The sequence below is a fragment of the Mobula hypostoma genome, chromosome 15 (assembly GCF_963921235.1).
Source record: "Mobula hypostoma chromosome 15, sMobHyp1.1, whole genome shotgun sequence".
Classification (NCBI taxonomy): domain Eukaryota; kingdom Metazoa; phylum Chordata; class Chondrichthyes; order Myliobatiformes; family Myliobatidae; genus Mobula; species Mobula hypostoma.
Genome location: NC_086111.1, coordinates 43,881,488 through 43,900,631, shown reverse-complemented (window position 1 = coordinate 43,900,631; position 19,144 = coordinate 43,881,488). Strand labels below are relative to the sequence as shown.

Sequence of the window (19,144 nt, the reverse complement as noted above, 5' to 3'; positions counted from 1 at the left end):
TATCAGTTTGAGATAACTTCACTCAACTTCACTTGCCCCGTCATTGAAATGTTCCCACAACCTTTGGACTCACTTTCAAGGACTCCTTGTTTCATGTTGTCAATATTTATTGCTTATTTATTTATTATTATTTCTTTCCTTAGTTTTTGCACAGTTTGTTGACTTTAGCATACTAGTTTAATGTCCAAGTTGGTGTGGTCTTTTATTAATTTTATTATGGTCTATTCTATTATGGATTTATTGAGTATGCTGATAAGGAAATGAATATCAGGGTTGTATATGGTGACATATATGTACTTCGATAACAAATTTATATTTAACTTTGAACTTGAACTTTCAAGATTCCCTCTCATTCTTCAGAATTCTGGTGAATATAGTCCCAAACAACTCAATCTCTCTTCATAGGCTAACGCCCTCATCTTCAAAATCAATCAAAGCCAGATTATCTGTCCTCACTGCAAGTGCTACGCCAGGTGCAGCCTCACCAGTAGTCTCTACAGTTGCAGCATAACCTCCCTGCTCTTAAATACAATCCTTCTAGCATTGAAGGGTCCATTTGCCTTTTATATAAACTGTTGCACTTGCAAACCAAACTTCCGTGATTCATGCACAAGCATTCCCAAGTTATCCTGCAGAACAGCGTGCTGCAATCTTTCACTATTTAAATAAACATCCAGTCTTCTATTTTTCCATCCAAAGTGGAAAACATCACATTTACCAACATTGTACTCCATCTGGCAGCCCCTTGTCCACTCATTAACCGATCTATATCTCTTTGAAGACAATCTGCATTCTCTGCATAATTTGCTTTTCCACTCAATTTAGTATCATTAGTGAACTTAGGTGCACTAGCACATTCCCTTCTTCCAAATCACCAATATTGAGAGCATTTGTGGACCCTGCTCCAACCTCAGCAGCACCCCAGTCATCACTGCCAACCAGAGAAACACCCATTTATCCCAACTCTTTTTTTATTGGTTAACTAATCCTCTAACAATGCTAATATATTATCCCCAACTCCATCCGTTCTTATCTTTATGGATAAGTATTTTAAGTGGCATTTTATTGAGCATCTACTGGAAATCCAAGTATATGACATCCACCTGTTTCTCTCTAATGAGAGCGCTCATTATAACCTCGAAGAACTCCTATAAGTTTGTCAACCAGGATTTGCCCTTCATTAATCTATATTGTGTCTGTCTGAATGAACCACCTTTATCCTGATGTCTTTCTATTTTTTCCTTAATGACAACATTAAGCGTTTTCCCAACTACAGACATGAAGCTAACTGGCCTATAACTGACCTGCTTTTTGCCTACAGCCTTTTTTAAACAGTGCTATGACTTCCACTGTCTTTCAGTCTGCTGGGACCTGCCCAGAGCACAGAGAATTTTTGGTAAATTATCACAAATGCATTTGCTAAAACTTACACCTTTTCTTTCAGTATCTTGGGATGCATACCATCAGGACTAGAGGACTTGTCTCCCTTTAGGCCTACTAGTTAACTCATCATTACCTCTTTAGTGACAGCAGTTGTATGGGATCCTTACTTTCCATCACGTCCATAACATCTCTCATTGGCATGTTAGATGTGTCCCCCAGGACTCGGCTATTCCCACATTATCCAATATTATTTCTACTTCTCATCTTGCAGGGGACCTATGTTCACTTTAGCCACCCTTTTCTGCTTTATATAATTATAAAAACTTTGACTATCTGTTTTATATTTTGTGCTACTTTAATTTCCTAGTCTGTCTTCCCTTATTGCTACCTTAGTGGTTCTTTGTTGTCTTTTAAAGATTTCCTAAGCTTCTAAGTTTCCCACTACTCAGCAGTATGCATGAATCTCCGTGCTCTTAATGCCTTCTTTTATTTCCTTAGTTTTGCAATGCTGGTTCCTCACCCTTGCTGTCCTTGCTTTTAACTGGAATATACTTTTGTTGAACACCATTAAAATCTCTTTGAAAGTCTTCTGCTGTTTCTCAACAGTCACACCATATAGCCTGTGTTCCCAGTCTATGCTAGCCAGCTCCTCCCTCATCCCATTATCATCTCCCTTGTTTAAGCATAAAATGCACTCGTTTTAAATTGAACTGTTGCACCTTTCATTCGTAAGAGTAATTCAGTCACACAGTGATCACTCTTTTTAAGATGATCCCTAACTACAAGATCATTAATTTTACCGGTCTCATTGCACAGGACCAGATGTTAGATAGCTTTTTTTCCTTGTTATTTTCCTTGAGCTTTTCAGGAAAGCTATCATGGATGCATTCCATGAAGTCCTCCTCAAGACTGCTTTGGCCAACTTGATTCATCCAATCAATGTGTAAGGTCAAGTCCCTCATGACAAATGCCTTTCCATTCTTACATGCATTCGATATTTCCTGTTTTAATGCCTTTGCCACTACAATGTGATTACTCAGTGACCTATTGACAACTCCCACCAGTGTTTTATTTTTCCTTTACTATTCCTAATCTCTCCCCAGATGGGCTCGTCATACTGCTCTTTAGATCTTATAGTGTCTCTTTATATCACCCTGATCTCTGATTCCATCCTTAATTAAGAGTGCTACCCCACCTCTCTTACCTTCCTTGCTATTCTTCCATATCACCTGATATCTTCTATGGTTAATTCCCAATCATCTCCACCCTGCAACCACGTTTCCGTAATGGCCACTAAATCATATCCCTCTGTACTCATTTGTGCCACAAGTTCTCTGACATTTTTTCAAATACTATGAACATTCTGATAAAGTCCTCTAACTCTTATTGTCCTTTTAGAATCTAGTAACTTATGTGTCTTTTGTCTTTGACTTTTCTTTACTCCACTCTGCCTTTTATTTTTCTAACTTTTGCTTTGGTCTCTGTATTGCTTCCTTCTTTCTTTCTGTCTGGATTTCTTCCTCTCTCCAAATTAGGTTAAGCCCTCCCCAACAGCATGAGCAAACAGTTCCCCTAAGATATTGATCCCAGTCCTGCTCAGGCATAAATCACCTAGTTTGTGCTGGTGCCACCGCCAAAGCTCCAGGAGTCTGAAACACCCTCTCCTGCATTATTGCTCAGGCCGCATATTCAGAATTAGAATCAGGTTTATTATCACCAGCATGTGATGTGAAATTTGTTAACTTAGCAGCAGCAGTTCAATGCAATACATTAAACAGAAGAAAAAAAAGTAAATACATCAATTACAGTATATGTATATTGAATAGATTAAAAATCGTACAAAACAGAAATAATATATATGAAAAAGTGTTCATGAGTTCAATGTTCATTTAGAAATTGGATGGCAGAGGGGAAGGAGCTGTTCCTGAATCGCTGAGTGTGTGCCTTCTGGCTTCTGTACCTCCTTACTGATGGTAACAGTGAGAAAAGGACATGCCCTGGGTGCTGGAGGTCCTCGCTGCCTTTCTGAGACACCACTCCCTGAAGATGTCCTGAGTACTTTGTAGGGTAGTACCCAAGATGGAGCTGACTAGATTTATGAGGAGGGTTGAGAGTCTGGAATATTTTTTAGTTTATATCCTTGCTTCCCAAATTTGGCTTGTAGACTGCTTCCTGCTTTTTTTCCTATATCATTGGTACTTATGTGCAGCATGAAAATTAACTGGTCACCCTCCCCTTCTAGAATGCCCTGCAACTGCTCTGAGATGTTCCTACTACAGCCATAGAAGCTCCTATCTATTCTGTTTTCCATAGAAGCCCCTACTATGATAGCTTTGCCACTGTTTCCTGCCTTCCTGTGCAGCAGGCACCCATGGGGCCCTGATCCTGACTGCTGTTGCATGCCCCTGATGAGCTAAGTTCCTCAAAGTCATCCATAATCTTGGTGTTACAGTCACTATCTGAAAGCCTGTGTTGCACTTCCTCAAGTGAAGATGCTTGGTTAGTTACAGTATATTCACTCAGTAATGAGGTGTACGCTTTATACCTAAAGCAAAATGCCTGAAATTGAACTTTAGATATAAAGGATTAGAAGAACGAAAAGCATTTTCCATGTGTAGCATTTGCAGTAATGTAGTCATTAACTTAAAAAAATAGCAGAAGCATAAAGTTCAGAGAGTAATAAAAGTGTTCAGTTTCCAGTCTCTTCATGTTGATTGCAACAACAAAGTTTCTTTGTGTAGTTATTCTTGTGGATATCACAGTGACAATCTCAGAATTAATTGCTGTTTGGGCCACACAAAAGAGAATGAATTCTCCAAGGATTCAGAAATGTATTGAAACTTCAGTGGACTTAGATTTGATCCTTTCCACTTTGAGTATTCACAGACTAAGCTTAACAAGCTTAGCCATATTTGATGGCATTGTAGATGCAAACCACCCTTTGTGAAATAAAGCATCAGTTTCCTACAGTGTAATACCTTCAAGCAAAATGAGGGAGAAACTAAAGTGGAAGGCACCTGGTTGTATGGATCTATTTGTAATTTGTTATTCATTGAAGGAAGAGCAGGGGACAGGAATGACTTGACATCAAGAAGCTTTGAAGTGGAGGAAACAAAGTCTTCTATTCAATCTGGCACTTAATGGAACACATATGACGTTGACTCACAGCTCCAGCCTGCCTCAGAAAATAGCATTTGGCGTATCATCTTTGGGAGACAGCATGTTATGAGAAAGGCAGCACCCTTTATAAAAAAAAACTAATTATTTCATGCTGTTCCTGCACTTCATTGTGGGCCTCAGTACAATCACACATTATTTTTGGCACAGAGCTGAAGTGATACTGTCACCCAGTCAGGGCATGGTTTATGGAATGAGATACCCCAAAAACACCTGTTCAGTTTCAAAGCACAGTCTCCAAAGTGTACGAACGTTCTCCGTTTTGGCATGGGGAAAAAACATAAGAAATAGAAGCAGGATTAGACTAATCATCTCCTTGAGCCTGCTGCATCTTTCAGTAGAATCATGGCTGATCCATTTGAAGATCCACACTACTTATTCTTGCCGATGGCCCTGGAGTTAGTGAGAATCCTTTCTGGTGTTCTTTCAAAATGTTTATTACAACATTTGTACTGATGTATTGACATTAGCATTGTAAGAGCAGCACTCTCATTATATCGAATGCCTACACAGTAATTACCCATACCAGCGCTGGCCCTGATTTATAGCCACGCTTACAGCTTTACTGTGTGCAATGGCATGACTTAGTTGTCCACATACAACATCCATTGCAGGGTTTATTTGGCAGAAGCTTTTTTGCAAACACATGTGTTCAATTTTTATGTGAAGTTATTTCTCTTGTGTTTCATTTAATATGAAGTGACACACTCTAAATCTTGTCGGGAAAGGACGAATGGATTGATTCATATAGTTGATATAGTTTCTTTTTCAGGTAATAATTTATTTTTAGGTATAGTGAGGAAGTTTCTCTTTTACTTTACTGTTGTGCATGAAGGGAATTTAATGTGTACGTGAATGTATATTTCAGGCAATATAGAACATAGAATAGTACAGCACAGTACAGGCCCTTCGGCCCATGATCAACCTGTTCAATCATATGTTCATTAAAGTGACACATCACTTTGAATTTCTAAATGCGGCAGCAAGGAAATGTCATTAATACATTAACACATGCATATCATCTCTTGAAAATGAATCAGTGAATATCTCTTAAGATTTATATATTGAGGCGCGTGGCCAAGTGGTTAAGGCGTTCATCTAGTGATTTGAAGGTCGCTAGTTCGAGCCTCAGCTGAGGCAACGTATGTGTCCTTGAGCAAGGCACTTAACCACATATTGCTCTGGCACCAGTGTTAAGCTGTATGGGTCCTAATGCCTTCCCTTGGACAACATCGGTGGCGTGGAGAGGGGAGACTTTCAGTATGGGAAACTGCTGGTCTTCCATACAACCTTGCCCAGGCCTGTGCCCTGGAAACCTTCCAAGGCGCAAATCCATGGTCTCATGAGACTAACGGATGCCTATATATATTGAATTGCTCAGTAATAGTTTTTACAACTTCAGGTCACCATTTTGAACAATAGTTCACACACAGTTGTTTGATGGTCTGTGTCACAGAGATGTGTTCAATTCTGTCTGTACGCTGGTTTAATTGTGAGTATTGAGCCACTCACCTTCCTATCCCATACTTGAAAATCCAATACTGTAAGAATGGTTTAGACATTGTCACCTTTGAATCTGACTAATGCTGTGTACTATTCTCACCATTCTGGATGGTCATCTATCTTCTCTCCACGTATGGTACAGTCCAAATACAAGCCAGGATCTGTTACTTTCTAACCTTGGTATTTTTCTTTCTGCCTTCCGTTTATCAAAGTAATTTCAAATCTTAAGGCAACATGTTTTTATGTGTTGCCCTGACAATTTATAGTTGTCCAGGCTTATTCATTTCCCATTCCACTGCTGATGGGTCCAGTAACTGATTGCTGGCAATTAAGAATCAATGTTGGCACAACCCAGTCTCTCCTGCTCACCTCACACCGACCCTCCCTTTGCCCTCTCTTACCTTCTCCTAAAACTACCTCATTGAGTTTACCAAGCGGACTGCATCCTGCCTATCATATAAAAACAATCACCCCCCTAAACAGCCCACTGCCTCATCCAATTTTCTAGCCACAAGCAGTCCAAGCCTTATCACCAATTCAAACTACAGTATACCCTGACCTCTTTTTATTTGCATCTCCTCATAAACTGAGTATAATTATCATCATAGAGAATGTGATTCAAAAGTAACTCATGGAAGGAGGACAAAATTAATGTTTTAACAATGTTACAGCAGCCACTGTGTACCATTATGTTTTGAAGATTCACAGATGTCTGCATATTGCAAAACAAATTGCATTTGGAAATATTCCACTGGAACAGTTGCAAGTTTGTAGCCACACCTCCTGCATCTTTAAGTTTGACCTTTGATTGATACACTTGCACTTCTCAACTATTTTCTCAAGATGCCTGTGTGTTAAAAAGCATCTTCTTGGGTAGCTGCATGTGTACATCATGAAAAGCACAGAAATAGCCGCACGCTTTGTGAAATAAGTTCTCATCATTTCAGCAAACCCAAGGGCTTTCAAATGTTCTGTAATAAAACTAAAATTGTTGTTTTCTTTTTTTTTCCCATTTGCAGGCCCTGTGGTCATGGAAGCAAAATCATGCGGTTGATTCTTGGCAGTCAGCAGTTTGTGGAGCATTTGCAGGTGCAGAGGATTACATAATATACTGAAAGGGCTGGGAGAGGGAAACCTGCCAAAAAGCAAGTTAACTAAAACATTCTTCTAGAATGCAAGTGGTCGTTTGGAAATATTATTGAGAGTTGGGCAGGTCCACAAAACAGCAAAGATTCAAGTGAAGGTGCTCAATTGAAGGACAAGCAATTTGTATTTGACAAACAATTTGTACTTGACAAATTTGAGTTGTGGGAAAATAGAAGCTGTCAGTCAGGTTTCTGAGTTTGTTAAAAGAATATTGGCAAATCTCACAGTGAAAAGAGAGAGAGAGAGACCTTTGCTGGGTCTTCAGCTGTGCAGCTGTCTGCTCCAAACTGGTCTTTAGGGCATTAAAGTCGTATTACTAAGGACTCGTGATTAACAGTTCATGTGATAGGTTTGACAGAAGTGTAGATTAATTAGGGTGAGGAACACTGAGGGTGCCACTGTATGGATTTTGCATGAGGGGTGAAGATAAGTCATTTGTGCTACAGGACACAGGCACCTGGGCTATCCTCAGGCAAAATGTAAAATGGAATTATGTGGGACTGTGCTACTGTTGAATCCTTAGCAAAGCTTTTTTCTTGTTCCTCTGCTTCAAATTTTCTCCTGAGATCTTTGCTTGTGATTAGTTTTTAAGTTAACTGGTACAGCAGGAATCTATTATTCTGTTTAATGTAGTTTGGAATTGTAAACCTAGCCAAACCGGCCCATTACATTTGACCAGCTACAAGTTTGGATTGATACTGTTCTAATGTACATGGCTGCTTGAATGAGACAATTTACACTTCTCCCTTTGACAGCTTCAGGTTACTAATAACCTCTTAATTTTTTTCCCACCTTTATAGTCAAGTAAAAGAAGATAAAAATAATGCAAAGTTTTACAAACAAGAGACTTTGACTACACTGACTGATGTCCTCATTCCTATGCCTGCCTTTTCATTAGCTACATAGAACAGTCCATGTTCCATGCCTTCACTGGTAATGCTCCCCGGACACTTTTTGCACTACATTGACGACGGTATTGGTGCTGCTTCATGCCCCATGCTGAGCTTGTCGATTTCATCAACTTTGCCTCCAACTTCCACCCTGCCCTCAAATCCACTTGATCATTTCTGACATCTACCTCCCCTTTCTCCCTACCTCTGTCTCCATCTCTGGAATCTCTGGAGACAAACTGTCCACCGACATCTTTTATAAACCAATGGATTCCCATGGTTATCCTGACTGTATCACTTCTCACCCTGTCTCCCGTAAAATACTACTCCCTTTTCTCAGTTCCTTTATCGTCACTGTATCTGTTCCCAGGATGAGGCTTTCCTTTCCAGAACATCAGAGGTGTCCTCTTCCTTCCATGAATGGGGTTGTCCCCTCTTCCGCCATTAATGCTGCCCTCGCCTACATCTCCTCCATTTCCCAGGCATCCGCGCTCACCCATCATGCCACTGCCTTAACAAGGATAGAGTTTCTCTTGTCCTCACCTACCACCCGTGTGCCTCCACATCCAACAGATCATTCTCCACAACTTCAATGTGATCTTACTAGCAAACCCTCCTTTACTTCCCTCTAATTCTGAACTTTCCACATAGATCTGTGATCCTCTTGTCCATTTGTCCCTCTCCGTTCATCTCCCACCTGGCACGTATTCCTGCAAGCAATAGAAATGCTACGCTTGCCCATTTACCTCCTGCTTTACCTCCATTCAGGCCCCAGACAGTCCTTCCAGGTGAGGTAACACTTCACCTGAGAATCTGTTGGGGTCGTCTTTTATATCTGGTGCTCCTGTTGCAGCCTCCTCTACATTGGTGAGATCTGACATAAATTGGGGGGGGGGGGGTCTATTTTGGTGAGCACCCCTGCTCCATCCGACAATAGTGAAATTTCCTGGTGGCCAACCGTTTTAATTCCTATCCACACTCCTGTTCTGACATGTCAGTCTGTGGGCTCCTCTTTTGCCACGACAAGGCCACTCTCAGCGTGGAGGAGCAACACTTCAAATTCCATCTACATAGCTAGCCTCCAACATCAAAGCATGAATATTGAGTTATCTTTACAGTAAAGAAAAAATTCTTACCCCTTCTTCCTCCTCCTATTCCCCACACTGTCCTCTTATCTCTTTTCCTCACCTGCCATCACCTCCCCCTGGTGTCCTTGCTGCTTCCCTTTCTCTCATGGTCCACTCTTCCATCAGATCCTGCTATCCTGCTCTTTACCTTTCCCACCCACCTGGCTTCACCTGTCACCTTCTAGCTAATCCTCCTTCCCCTCCTCCTACTTTTTTGTTCTGGCATCTTAACCCTTCCTTTCCAGTCCTAAAGAAGGGTCTAGGCCTAAAATGTTGACTGTTTATTCATTTCCATAGATGCTTCAGTTTCTCCAGCATTTTGTGTGTATTGCTCTGGATTTCCAGCATCTGTAGAATCCCCCGTGTCCTCATTAGCTGTTTCTTTGTCATTTTCTCAGTCCTTTGTCCAGAAACGCTGGAACTGATCACCACTTGTTTCCATGACTACTCCAATTCTATTATTTTGTGTACTTTACCAGCTATTTATTATTCATTGTTCTCAGTATTGAAATTCTTCAAATGATTGAATATTTAGTTGATGTCAACTTTGGCAGTTTGCTTAAAATTCTTGAAGCGTCAAATGTGAATTGCCTTGTAGTTTACTTGAATCCAAGAGGAAGAAGTTTGCAATGTGGCAGGTTATTGTTTCTGATTTATTGCATAGGATTCTGTGACGTATTTTGAAAATAGTCTTGTGCATTTCATTTAACATTTCTCTTGAAAGTTCATGATTTTCATTTCTTATTCCTCATTACTTGATACCTTGCACCTCTGAGTTACATGCTTTAATTGCTGATCATGAGATGCGAATTGGAAATAGGTTTATTGGGATTATTTACTGGTGGATGGCAATTGAAATTGTTTTCAACAGTCACTGGAAAGGTTTTATGTTTTTTCTTCTCCCAAAAGAATTTTTTTTATTATTGCGCGCTCGATCATGAAAGAAATGACATCACAAATAGTGTCAGAAATAAACCGTTTTTGCACGATAATACTTCTAGTGAAAGACTCAACTACTGGCCTGAAATCAAATATATTTAATTTAAAATAATTATTCATATCCAGTAACAAGCAGCTACCAACACAAACTAGAGTTCCATACACAGCACAGAGTCTGTTTTTAATGCACATTAACATAGTACTTCTGTGTCAATATTCAACTAGTGTGCATAATTCATAAAGGTTGCTTTGCCACTTAGCTAGTAACTTTAATGTTTGACCTCTTGAGGAACTGTGTACATAATTCAGTAAAGAACAAATTTTGTTTCATGTCTCGTACCCTGAAGATCTTTAAGACCATGATCAGATGCAGCACTTGAAAATCACATTTTAATATTATGTGAGATAATATTGGCAATTGGGATGTAGACAAGCACAGACTTCAACATATGACAGTTCACTACTTATTGATTTAGTATTCATTTAGAGCATAGATGTTAAACAGGCAGGTGTTGGATCAGATTTACAGTTATCATGCTGTCTTTGTAAAATGCAATTATTCCAATGTTTCCCTTCAGCTCATTAGAAAATATTAAGTTCTAAATAACATTTCACTTATAGCAAGCTCTCTTTTGTAATTACCTCATTGTTATCTCAAATAGAAATAAGGCTTGTTACAAGACATTAAGGTCGCATATTATACAGCTCCAGGGGGAAGATGACCACATTTGACTTTGCCCAATTTGCTTCATTCCATCATTTAAACAAAGAATTGGGGTCTCTTATTTATCTTATGTTAGATGGTGGTTGTTCCTTGGGTTAATGGAACACCTGGCAGGCATTTTGATGAGAAATTAATGAATATCCCAGATTGCTATTTGGTATCGTTTGTGGGCTAATCGATGAAACATTGAAGGCGGAGGTTTCCCACTTGAAAACCCCTACATGTCAACCCTGTGCCGCTCCCAACATCAAGGCAGTCTCGAGCAAATGCTCATGACCTCCTGGCACGAGGAATATTAACATCTTATTCTGTGTTTTTTTTTATTTTGATTTTTCTTTATGATCAGTTTAAGTAGTTCTGAGTCTCCTGTTGTTTGAGCACTACCAGAAAAGAAAATAATTGTACAAACCAATGGCATCATCTATGGTTAAGCCATTTGGTGGTGTCAGCATGAGATAGAAACATAGAAACATAGAAAATAGGTGCAGGAGTAGGCCATTCGGCCCTTCGAGCCTGCACCGCCATTCAGTATGATCATGGCTGATCATCCAACTCAGAACCCTGTACCAGCCTTCCCTCCATACCCCCTGATCCCTTTAGCCACAAGGGCCATAGCTAACTTCCTCTTAAATATAGCCAATGAACTGGCCTCAACTGTTTCCTGTGGCAGAGAATTCCACAGATTCACCACTCCATGTGTGAAAAAGATTTTCCTAATCTCGGTCCTAAAAGGTTTCCCCTTTATCCTCAAACTGTGACCCCTCTTCTGGACTTCCCCGACATCAGGAACAATCTTCCTGCATCTAGCCTGTCCAATCCCTTTAGGATTTTGTACATTTCAATAAGGTCCTGCCTCTATCTTCTAAATTCCAATGAGTATAAGCCTAGTCGATCCAGTCTTTCATCATATGAAAGTCCTACCATCCCAGGAATCAATCTGGTGAACCTTCTTTGTACTCCCTCTATGGCAAGGATGTCTTTCCTCAGATTAGGGGACCAAAACTGCACACAATACTCCAGGTGTGGTCTCACCAAGGCCTTGTACAACTGCAGAAGTACCTCCCTGCTCCTGTACTCGAATCCTCTCGCTATAAATGCCAGCATAGCATTCGCCTTTTTCACCGCCTGCTGTACCTGCATGCTCACTTTCAATGACTGGTGTATAATGATAATTACAGAATGTAACTTTTTACATAGTAACCTTCAGTTGACAAGAATGTTTAGTTCACCATAGGAGGCTTTACTGCTAAAGTTTTTTGAAAAGCTGAAGGGAAGCATTGGGACAGTTGCATTTTACAAAGACAGTATGACATCTGTAAATCTGATCTACAGTACAGCTGATTAATCCTGCTTGTTTAACATCTGTGCTCTAAATGAATACTAAATCATTAAATAGTGAACTGTCATATGTTGGTCTGTGCCTGACAGCATCACAATTGCCAATATTATCTCACATAATATTAAAATGTGATTTTCAAGTGCTGCACCTGATCTTCAGTATAAGAGACATAAGACTAAATCTGATTTTAATGAATTATGTACAGAGTTCCTCAAGAGACAGCTTGATTTTTTTTCTGAAGATTGTTGTGGCTTTTGTTAACAAAGTTATCCAGCAATAGCTTTATCTGTTATTGGTGCAATTTTTCTGCACTTCCCTGCTGTTTAAATATATTGATTTTTTCTGGTGTGGTACTAATTTGGAGCTTAAGATGAAAGTAAATCAGCAGTGTGAAATTCTGATGCCACCTCTGAACCCAGCTACATAACCCCGCCCCCCACCTTCTCACCAATGAATTGTCGTCACTTTATGTTGGAAAGCAGAATATCATCGCAAACACAGCTGTTGTGGTAAGAGTCAATATATAGCAGATTAGCCCTTACTGGTGTAGAATGACACATCCAATAGAACCTTTATATGTGACATTTCTGTAAAAGTTAGTCAAATAAAGAAAATGGGGCTCTATTCTGAATTTTCTCTATATTTTCCTAACCTTCCTTTTTATTTTTTTCCGATTATTTCTTGTGCTTTCTGCTCTTCATTATGCATTCCTTTATGACTTCAGAGAAGCAAAAACATAATTTGATATGCAGCATTTGTAAAGAGGAAGATGAACCAATCATCCCTCTGCTTTCCCATTAACAGTTATATCATTTCATTTTCATCGGTGATGTTCAGTACAAGATCAAGAAGAGTATCTATGTATGACAAGAATCTTTTATGGTAAACTGATTACTGGCCATGATGACAGGTAAATAATCTCTTCTGCAGTGTCAACAAGACAAGGGAGATGGTTATCGACTTCAGAAGAACTCACCTCACTCACACCTTTCTTTATATTGGCAGCATTACAAGCAAGCAGTTTCAAACTCCTGGGAGTGCACATCTTGCCACAGCCTCTCATAGTCCCAGGACATATCATAGACAATCATTAAAGCTTACTAATGCCTCTACTTTTGAAGGAGGATGTAAAGAGCTGGACTATGTACATCTCTGCTCACATTATTCTACAGATGCACAGTGGATAGCATCCTAAGAAGATGCATCACTGGCACCAGCTTACCCACCATCAAAGTTCAAAGTATATTTATTATCAAAGTACATATATCTCACCATACATAACCCTGAGATTCATTTTCTTGTGCGGATACTCAATAAATATTATAGAATAACAACTATAATAGAATCGATGAAAGACTGCATTGACTTGGGTGTTCAACCTGTGTACAAAAGACAACAAACTATGCAAATAGAAAAAGAAAGAAGCAATAAATATTGAGGAACTGAAATGAAGAGTCCTTGAAAGTGAGTCTATAGGTTATGGAAACATTTCAGTGATGGGGCAAATCAAGTTGTAAAATGATCCCTTTTGATGCAAGAGCCTGACGGTTGAGGGGTGATAACAGTTACTGAACCTGGTGGTGTGAACCCTTAGCCCCCCGTACTTACTTCCTAATGGCAGCAGTGCGAAGAGAGCATGAGCTGGGTGCTGGAGGTCTCTGATGATGGTTGCTACTTTCCTGTGATAACGCTCACTGTAGATGTACTCACTGGTGGGGAGGGCTTTATCCATGGTGAACTGGGCTGTATCCACTACTTCTTGTAAATTTTTCCATTCAGCTTTCCATACCAAGCTGTGATGCAGCCAGACAATATACTCTCCGTCACAAAGTTTGTCAAAGTTTTAGATGCCATGCTGAATCTTTGCAAATTCCTCAGGAAGCAGAGGCACTGCCACGCTTTCTTTGTAACTGCACTTGCGTGCTGGGCCCAGGATACGTCCTTCGAAATGCTTATCACCAAGAAGTTTAAACTTGCTGACCCTCTCCACATCTAATTCTCTGATGAGGACTGGCTCACAGGCCTCTGGCTTCCTCCTCCTAAAGTCAATAATCAGCTCCTCGGTCTTGCTGACATTGAGTAAGAGGATGTTGATGTGGCACTCTCAGCCAGATTTTCATTCTCCCTCCCATATGCTGATTTAGCCTACAACAGAACATATGGACAGAAAGGTGCTGGAAAGGGGGCCAGTAACATCATGAAGGATCCCACCCACCCTGTTTATCCCATTCCCATCAGGGAGAAGGCTACGGAGCATCCATGCCAGGGCTACCAGACTCAAAAACTGTTACTTTCCCCAAACAATCGTCTACACCTTCACTCAGTAACCCACCCCTCCACATCCCCCAGCTATCACTATAATTTCCTGTCTGTCACCTTGCGTACGGACACTCCTGTTCCTAGCATCGTTTATGGACATAAATCTATGTATATAAGCTTTCTCAAGTATTTATATTTATTGTGTGTTTTTTCATTATTATTGTGTTCTTGATCTTGTGTGTTTTTTTTTGTGTGCTGTACCAGATCTGTAGTAACAATTATTTCATTCTCCTTTACACTTGTGTTCTGAAAATTTCATTAAACAATCTTGAATCTTAAAGAAATTACCACCTGATATCTGCTGTGTCAGATGAGAGCTGTGGTAAAATCAAGATGGATAGTCAAACTACTTATTAATATCAGAGTGTTTGATACAAAGAAATAAAACTTTGTTACGACTTAGAGTATAAAACATTGGTTAGACTGCCCTTAGAGTATTGCTATCTGGTCAGTGCAGTACAGGAATGATGTCTTTGAGATAGCAGAGGAGAGATTCTCCATGATCTTGCCTGGAATAGAGGCCTGTAGTTATAAGAGATTGGGAAGGCTGGGTTTATTGTCACTGGAATCTATAAAGGTGACCTTTTAGAGGTTTGTAAAATTGAGGGGAATAAAAAGTGAGAAGGGAGAAATTTAATGACGATCTAAGGAGTAATTTTTTTCCGCAGAAGGTTGTGAATATTTGGAAGCCAGAGGAGGTGGAGGTGAATTACAACATTTAAAAAAAATAGACAGGAGAGTTGTTTTAAGGCCACATTTAGAATTTTGACATTCTTCCTATGACTAGACAGCCAGAGCTGCACACAATACTCCAGCTGTACTTTCATCAATGTCTTAGATAGTTGTAACATGACAACCTAACATTATTTTCTGAACAACGAAGGCTATTGTGTCATATTCCTCCTTCAGCACTTGGTCTACCTGTGTCATTTTCAAGGAATGGTGCCTACTTTACTGCTCATTATGCCACTGGCGTTTAAGACAGGAATGAAGGTCCTCCATCTCTGGCGGTGTTCAGGACTTCCTCTCTGAAGTCAGTAATGCAAATCCTGAGTGGTGACTCAGGAATGCCATCACTCTGAGATGTAGAAAGATTCTACATTACTGTTTCCATAATAATTTTGTTTTACCAGTCAGGGTTGTTAGCTCTGAGCTGAACCCCTGAACCTGGAGGACCAGTGGACCACTCTTAGTTCTACCCTTTAACCTATTTGGCATGGGAGACCCTACCAAGAGCCAAAAGCATAAAGCCATCCTCAGGTCTTATCATAATAATGATGCAAATGTCTCTGCCAGAGCCCAGTAATTTCTTCCTTGCTTTCACAGAATGTCCTGGGATACATTTAATCTGGCTCCAGGAATCTATCCACTTTTATGTGTTTTAAAACCACCAGCACCTTCTGTTTTGTAACGTGGACATGTTTCAAGACATTCTGTTCTCTATTTTCCTCCCTGAATTATCTGGCTTCCTTATCTTCTTCACATTAAATACAAATAAGAAATATTCAATTAAGTCTTTCTCTGTGTATTTTACTGTACACATGGATAACCTCATTGATCCTTTAAGAGCTCTATTCTCTCCCTAATGTCCCTTTTACTTTTCATATATTTTTGGAATCCCTTTGGATTCTCCAGTACCATATCTGCCAAAGCAATCTCATGTGCTCTTTCTGCCTTTCTGATTTTTGTTTTTTATACTCCTACATCCCCTTTCCATCTCAAGGGATTTACTTGTTCCCGTCTGGCTACACCTAATATCTGCCAACTCTTCTACCTGATCAAAATCTGAGTATCTGTCATGAACCAGGATTGGCCAGCTTTGTCCTTCATTCTAAGAGAAACATGCTGTTCCTGATCTCCCCCATCTCACTTTTAAAAGGCCCTTTTCCTGTTTAAACTTTTGACATCAAAATTAGCTTTGCCTTAGTTTCAGACTTTAACTTGTGGATCAGTCCTATTCTTGTCCATGATTATTTTAAAACCAAGAGTAATGGCATTGGTCCCTACGTGCTCCCCCATTGACACTGCAGTTATTTGCCCTGACTCATTTCCCAACAGGAGGTCTAGCATTAGCTCCTCTCTAATGCGGCCATCTATATGTTACTTGTAAAAACTTTCCCAGGTGTACTTAACAAGTTCCACACACCCAGACCCTTAAGACTATGCAATCTGAGTTACTATCATAACCCTATTATTTTTACAATCTCTCTACATATTTGCTCTTCTAATTCCCACTGATTATGGGGAGAGGTGCCTATAATACAATCCCATCAAAATAATCACTCCTTATTTCTGAGTTCCACCCCTATAGCCTCAGTAGAAACTCAGTGGCCTCCCATGAAACTCAAAGCAATCAATTCCATAGTTAAAACAGAAACAGACTGCATTTCTTTTATTTTTAAAGCCTTACGTCACTTGCTGTGAAATTTGCCAGTGTTATCATTTGCCACCAGTTCTCTCAATGAATTCATTCATGTGAATATGCTGAAATTCCTTTACTTAAGTAAATTACTTTACTTAACCACCTTGAACCTTTTCATCCAATGAGAAGAGGTTGTTCTGGTGTTTTAGCTATTGAATAGCAAGTTTTAACATGCAAGATATTTGTGATTTTCATTGACTGCTCTCCCAACCCAACAACCATGATAGAGAAAAAAACAACACTCAATGAGGTCATCATTTCTTGATCAATAGAAATGAACATTATAGAAACATAGAAACATAGAAAATAGGTGCAGGAGTAGGCCATTCGGCCCTTCGAGCCTGCACCGCCATTTATTATGATCATGGCTGATCATCCAACTCAGAACCCAGCCTTCCCTCCATACCCCCTGACCCCTGTAGCCACAAGGGCCATATCTAACTTCCTTTTAAACATAGCTAATGAACTGGCCTCAACAGTTTGCTGTGGCAGAGAATTCCACAGATTCACCACTCTCTGTGTGAAGAAGTTTTTCCTAACCTCGGTCCTAAAAGGCTTCCCCTCTATCCTCAAACTGTGACCCCTCGTTCTAGACCTCCCCAACATCGGGAACAATCTTCCTGCATCTAGCCTGTCCAATCCCTTTAGGATCTTATACGTTTCAATCAGATCCCCCCTCAATCTTCTAAATTCCAACGAGTACAAGCCCAGTTCATCCAGTCTTTCTTCATATGAAAGACCTGCCATCCCAGGAATCAATCTGGTGAACCTTCTTTGTACTCCCTCTATGGCAAAGATGTCTTTCCTCAGATTAGGGGACCAAAACTGCACACAATACTCCAGGTGTGGTCTCACCAAGGCCTTGTACAACTGCAGTAGTACCTCCCTGCTCCTGTACTCGAATCCTCTCGCTATAAATGCCAGCATACCGTTCGCCTTTTTCACCGCCTGCTGTACCTGCATGCCCACTTTCAATGACTGGTGTATAATGACACCCAGGTCTCGTTGCACCTCCCCTTTTCCTAATCGGCCACCATTCAGATAATAATCTGTTTTCCTATTTTTGCCACCAAAGTGGATAACTTCACATTTATCCACATTAAATTGCATCTGCCATGAGTTTGCCCACTCACCCAACCTATCCAAGTCACCCTGCATCCTCTTAGCATCCTCCTCACTGCTAACACTGCCACCCAGCTTCGTGTCATCCACAAACTTGGAGATGCTGCATTTAATTCCCTCATCCAAGTCATTAATATATATTGTAAACAACTGGGGTCCCAGCACTGAGCCTTGCGGTACCCCACTAGTCACCGCCTGCCATTCTGAAAAGGTCCCGTTTATTCCCACTCTTTGCTTCCTGTCTGCTAACCAATTCTCCACCCACACCAATACCTTACCCCCAATACCGTGTGCTTTAAGTTTGCACACTAATCTCCTATGTGGGACCTTGTCAAAAGCCTTTTGAAAATCCAAATATACCACATCCACTGGTTCTCCCCTATCCACTCTACTAGTTACATCCTCAAAAAATTCTATGAGATTCGTCAGACATGATTTTCCTTTCACAAATCCATGCTGACTTTGTCCGATCATTTCACCGCTTTCCAAATGTGCTGTTATCACATCCTTGATAACTGACTCCAGCAGTTTCCCCACCACCGACGTTAGGCTAACCGGCCTATAATTCCCCGGTTTCTCTCTCCCTCCTTTTTTAAAAAGTGGGGTTACATTAGCCACCCTCCAATCCTCAGGAACTAGTCCAGAATCTAACGAGTTTTGAAAAATTATCACTAATGCATCCACTATTTCTTGGGCCACTTCCTTAAGCACTCTGGGATGCAGACCATCTGGCCCTGGGGATTTATCTGCCTTCAATCCCTTCAATTTACCTAACACCACTTCCCTACTAACATGTATTTCGCTCAGTTCCTCCATCTCACTGGACCCTCTGTCCCTTACTATTTCTGGAAGATTATTTATGTCCTCCTTAGTGAAGACAGAACCAAAGTAATTATTCAATTGGTCTGCCATGTCCTTGCTCCCCATAATCAATTCACCTGTTTCTGTTTGCAGGGGACCTACATTTGTCTTTATCAGTCTTTTCCTTTTTACATATCTATAAAAGCTTTTACAGTCCGTTTTTATGTTCTCTGCCAGTTTTCTCTCATAATC

General features: G+C 40.3%; 1 protein-coding gene across 3 annotated transcripts in view; it reads left to right on the top strand.

Annotated features, from left to right (window-relative positions):
* slc25a26 (solute carrier family 25 member 26) overlaps positions 1-19,144 on the top strand; it is a 246,116-nt gene that overhangs the window by 193,240 nt on the left and 33,732 nt on the right. For all 3 annotated transcript variants that reach the window (XM_063067949.1, XM_063067950.1, XM_063067948.1), the window contains one exon: positions 7,083-7,152. In XM_063067949.1, coding sequence (XP_062924019.1) covers positions 7,083-7,152 — 70 coding nt within the window. The remainder of the gene's footprint in view (positions 1-7,082; positions 7,153-19,144) is intronic.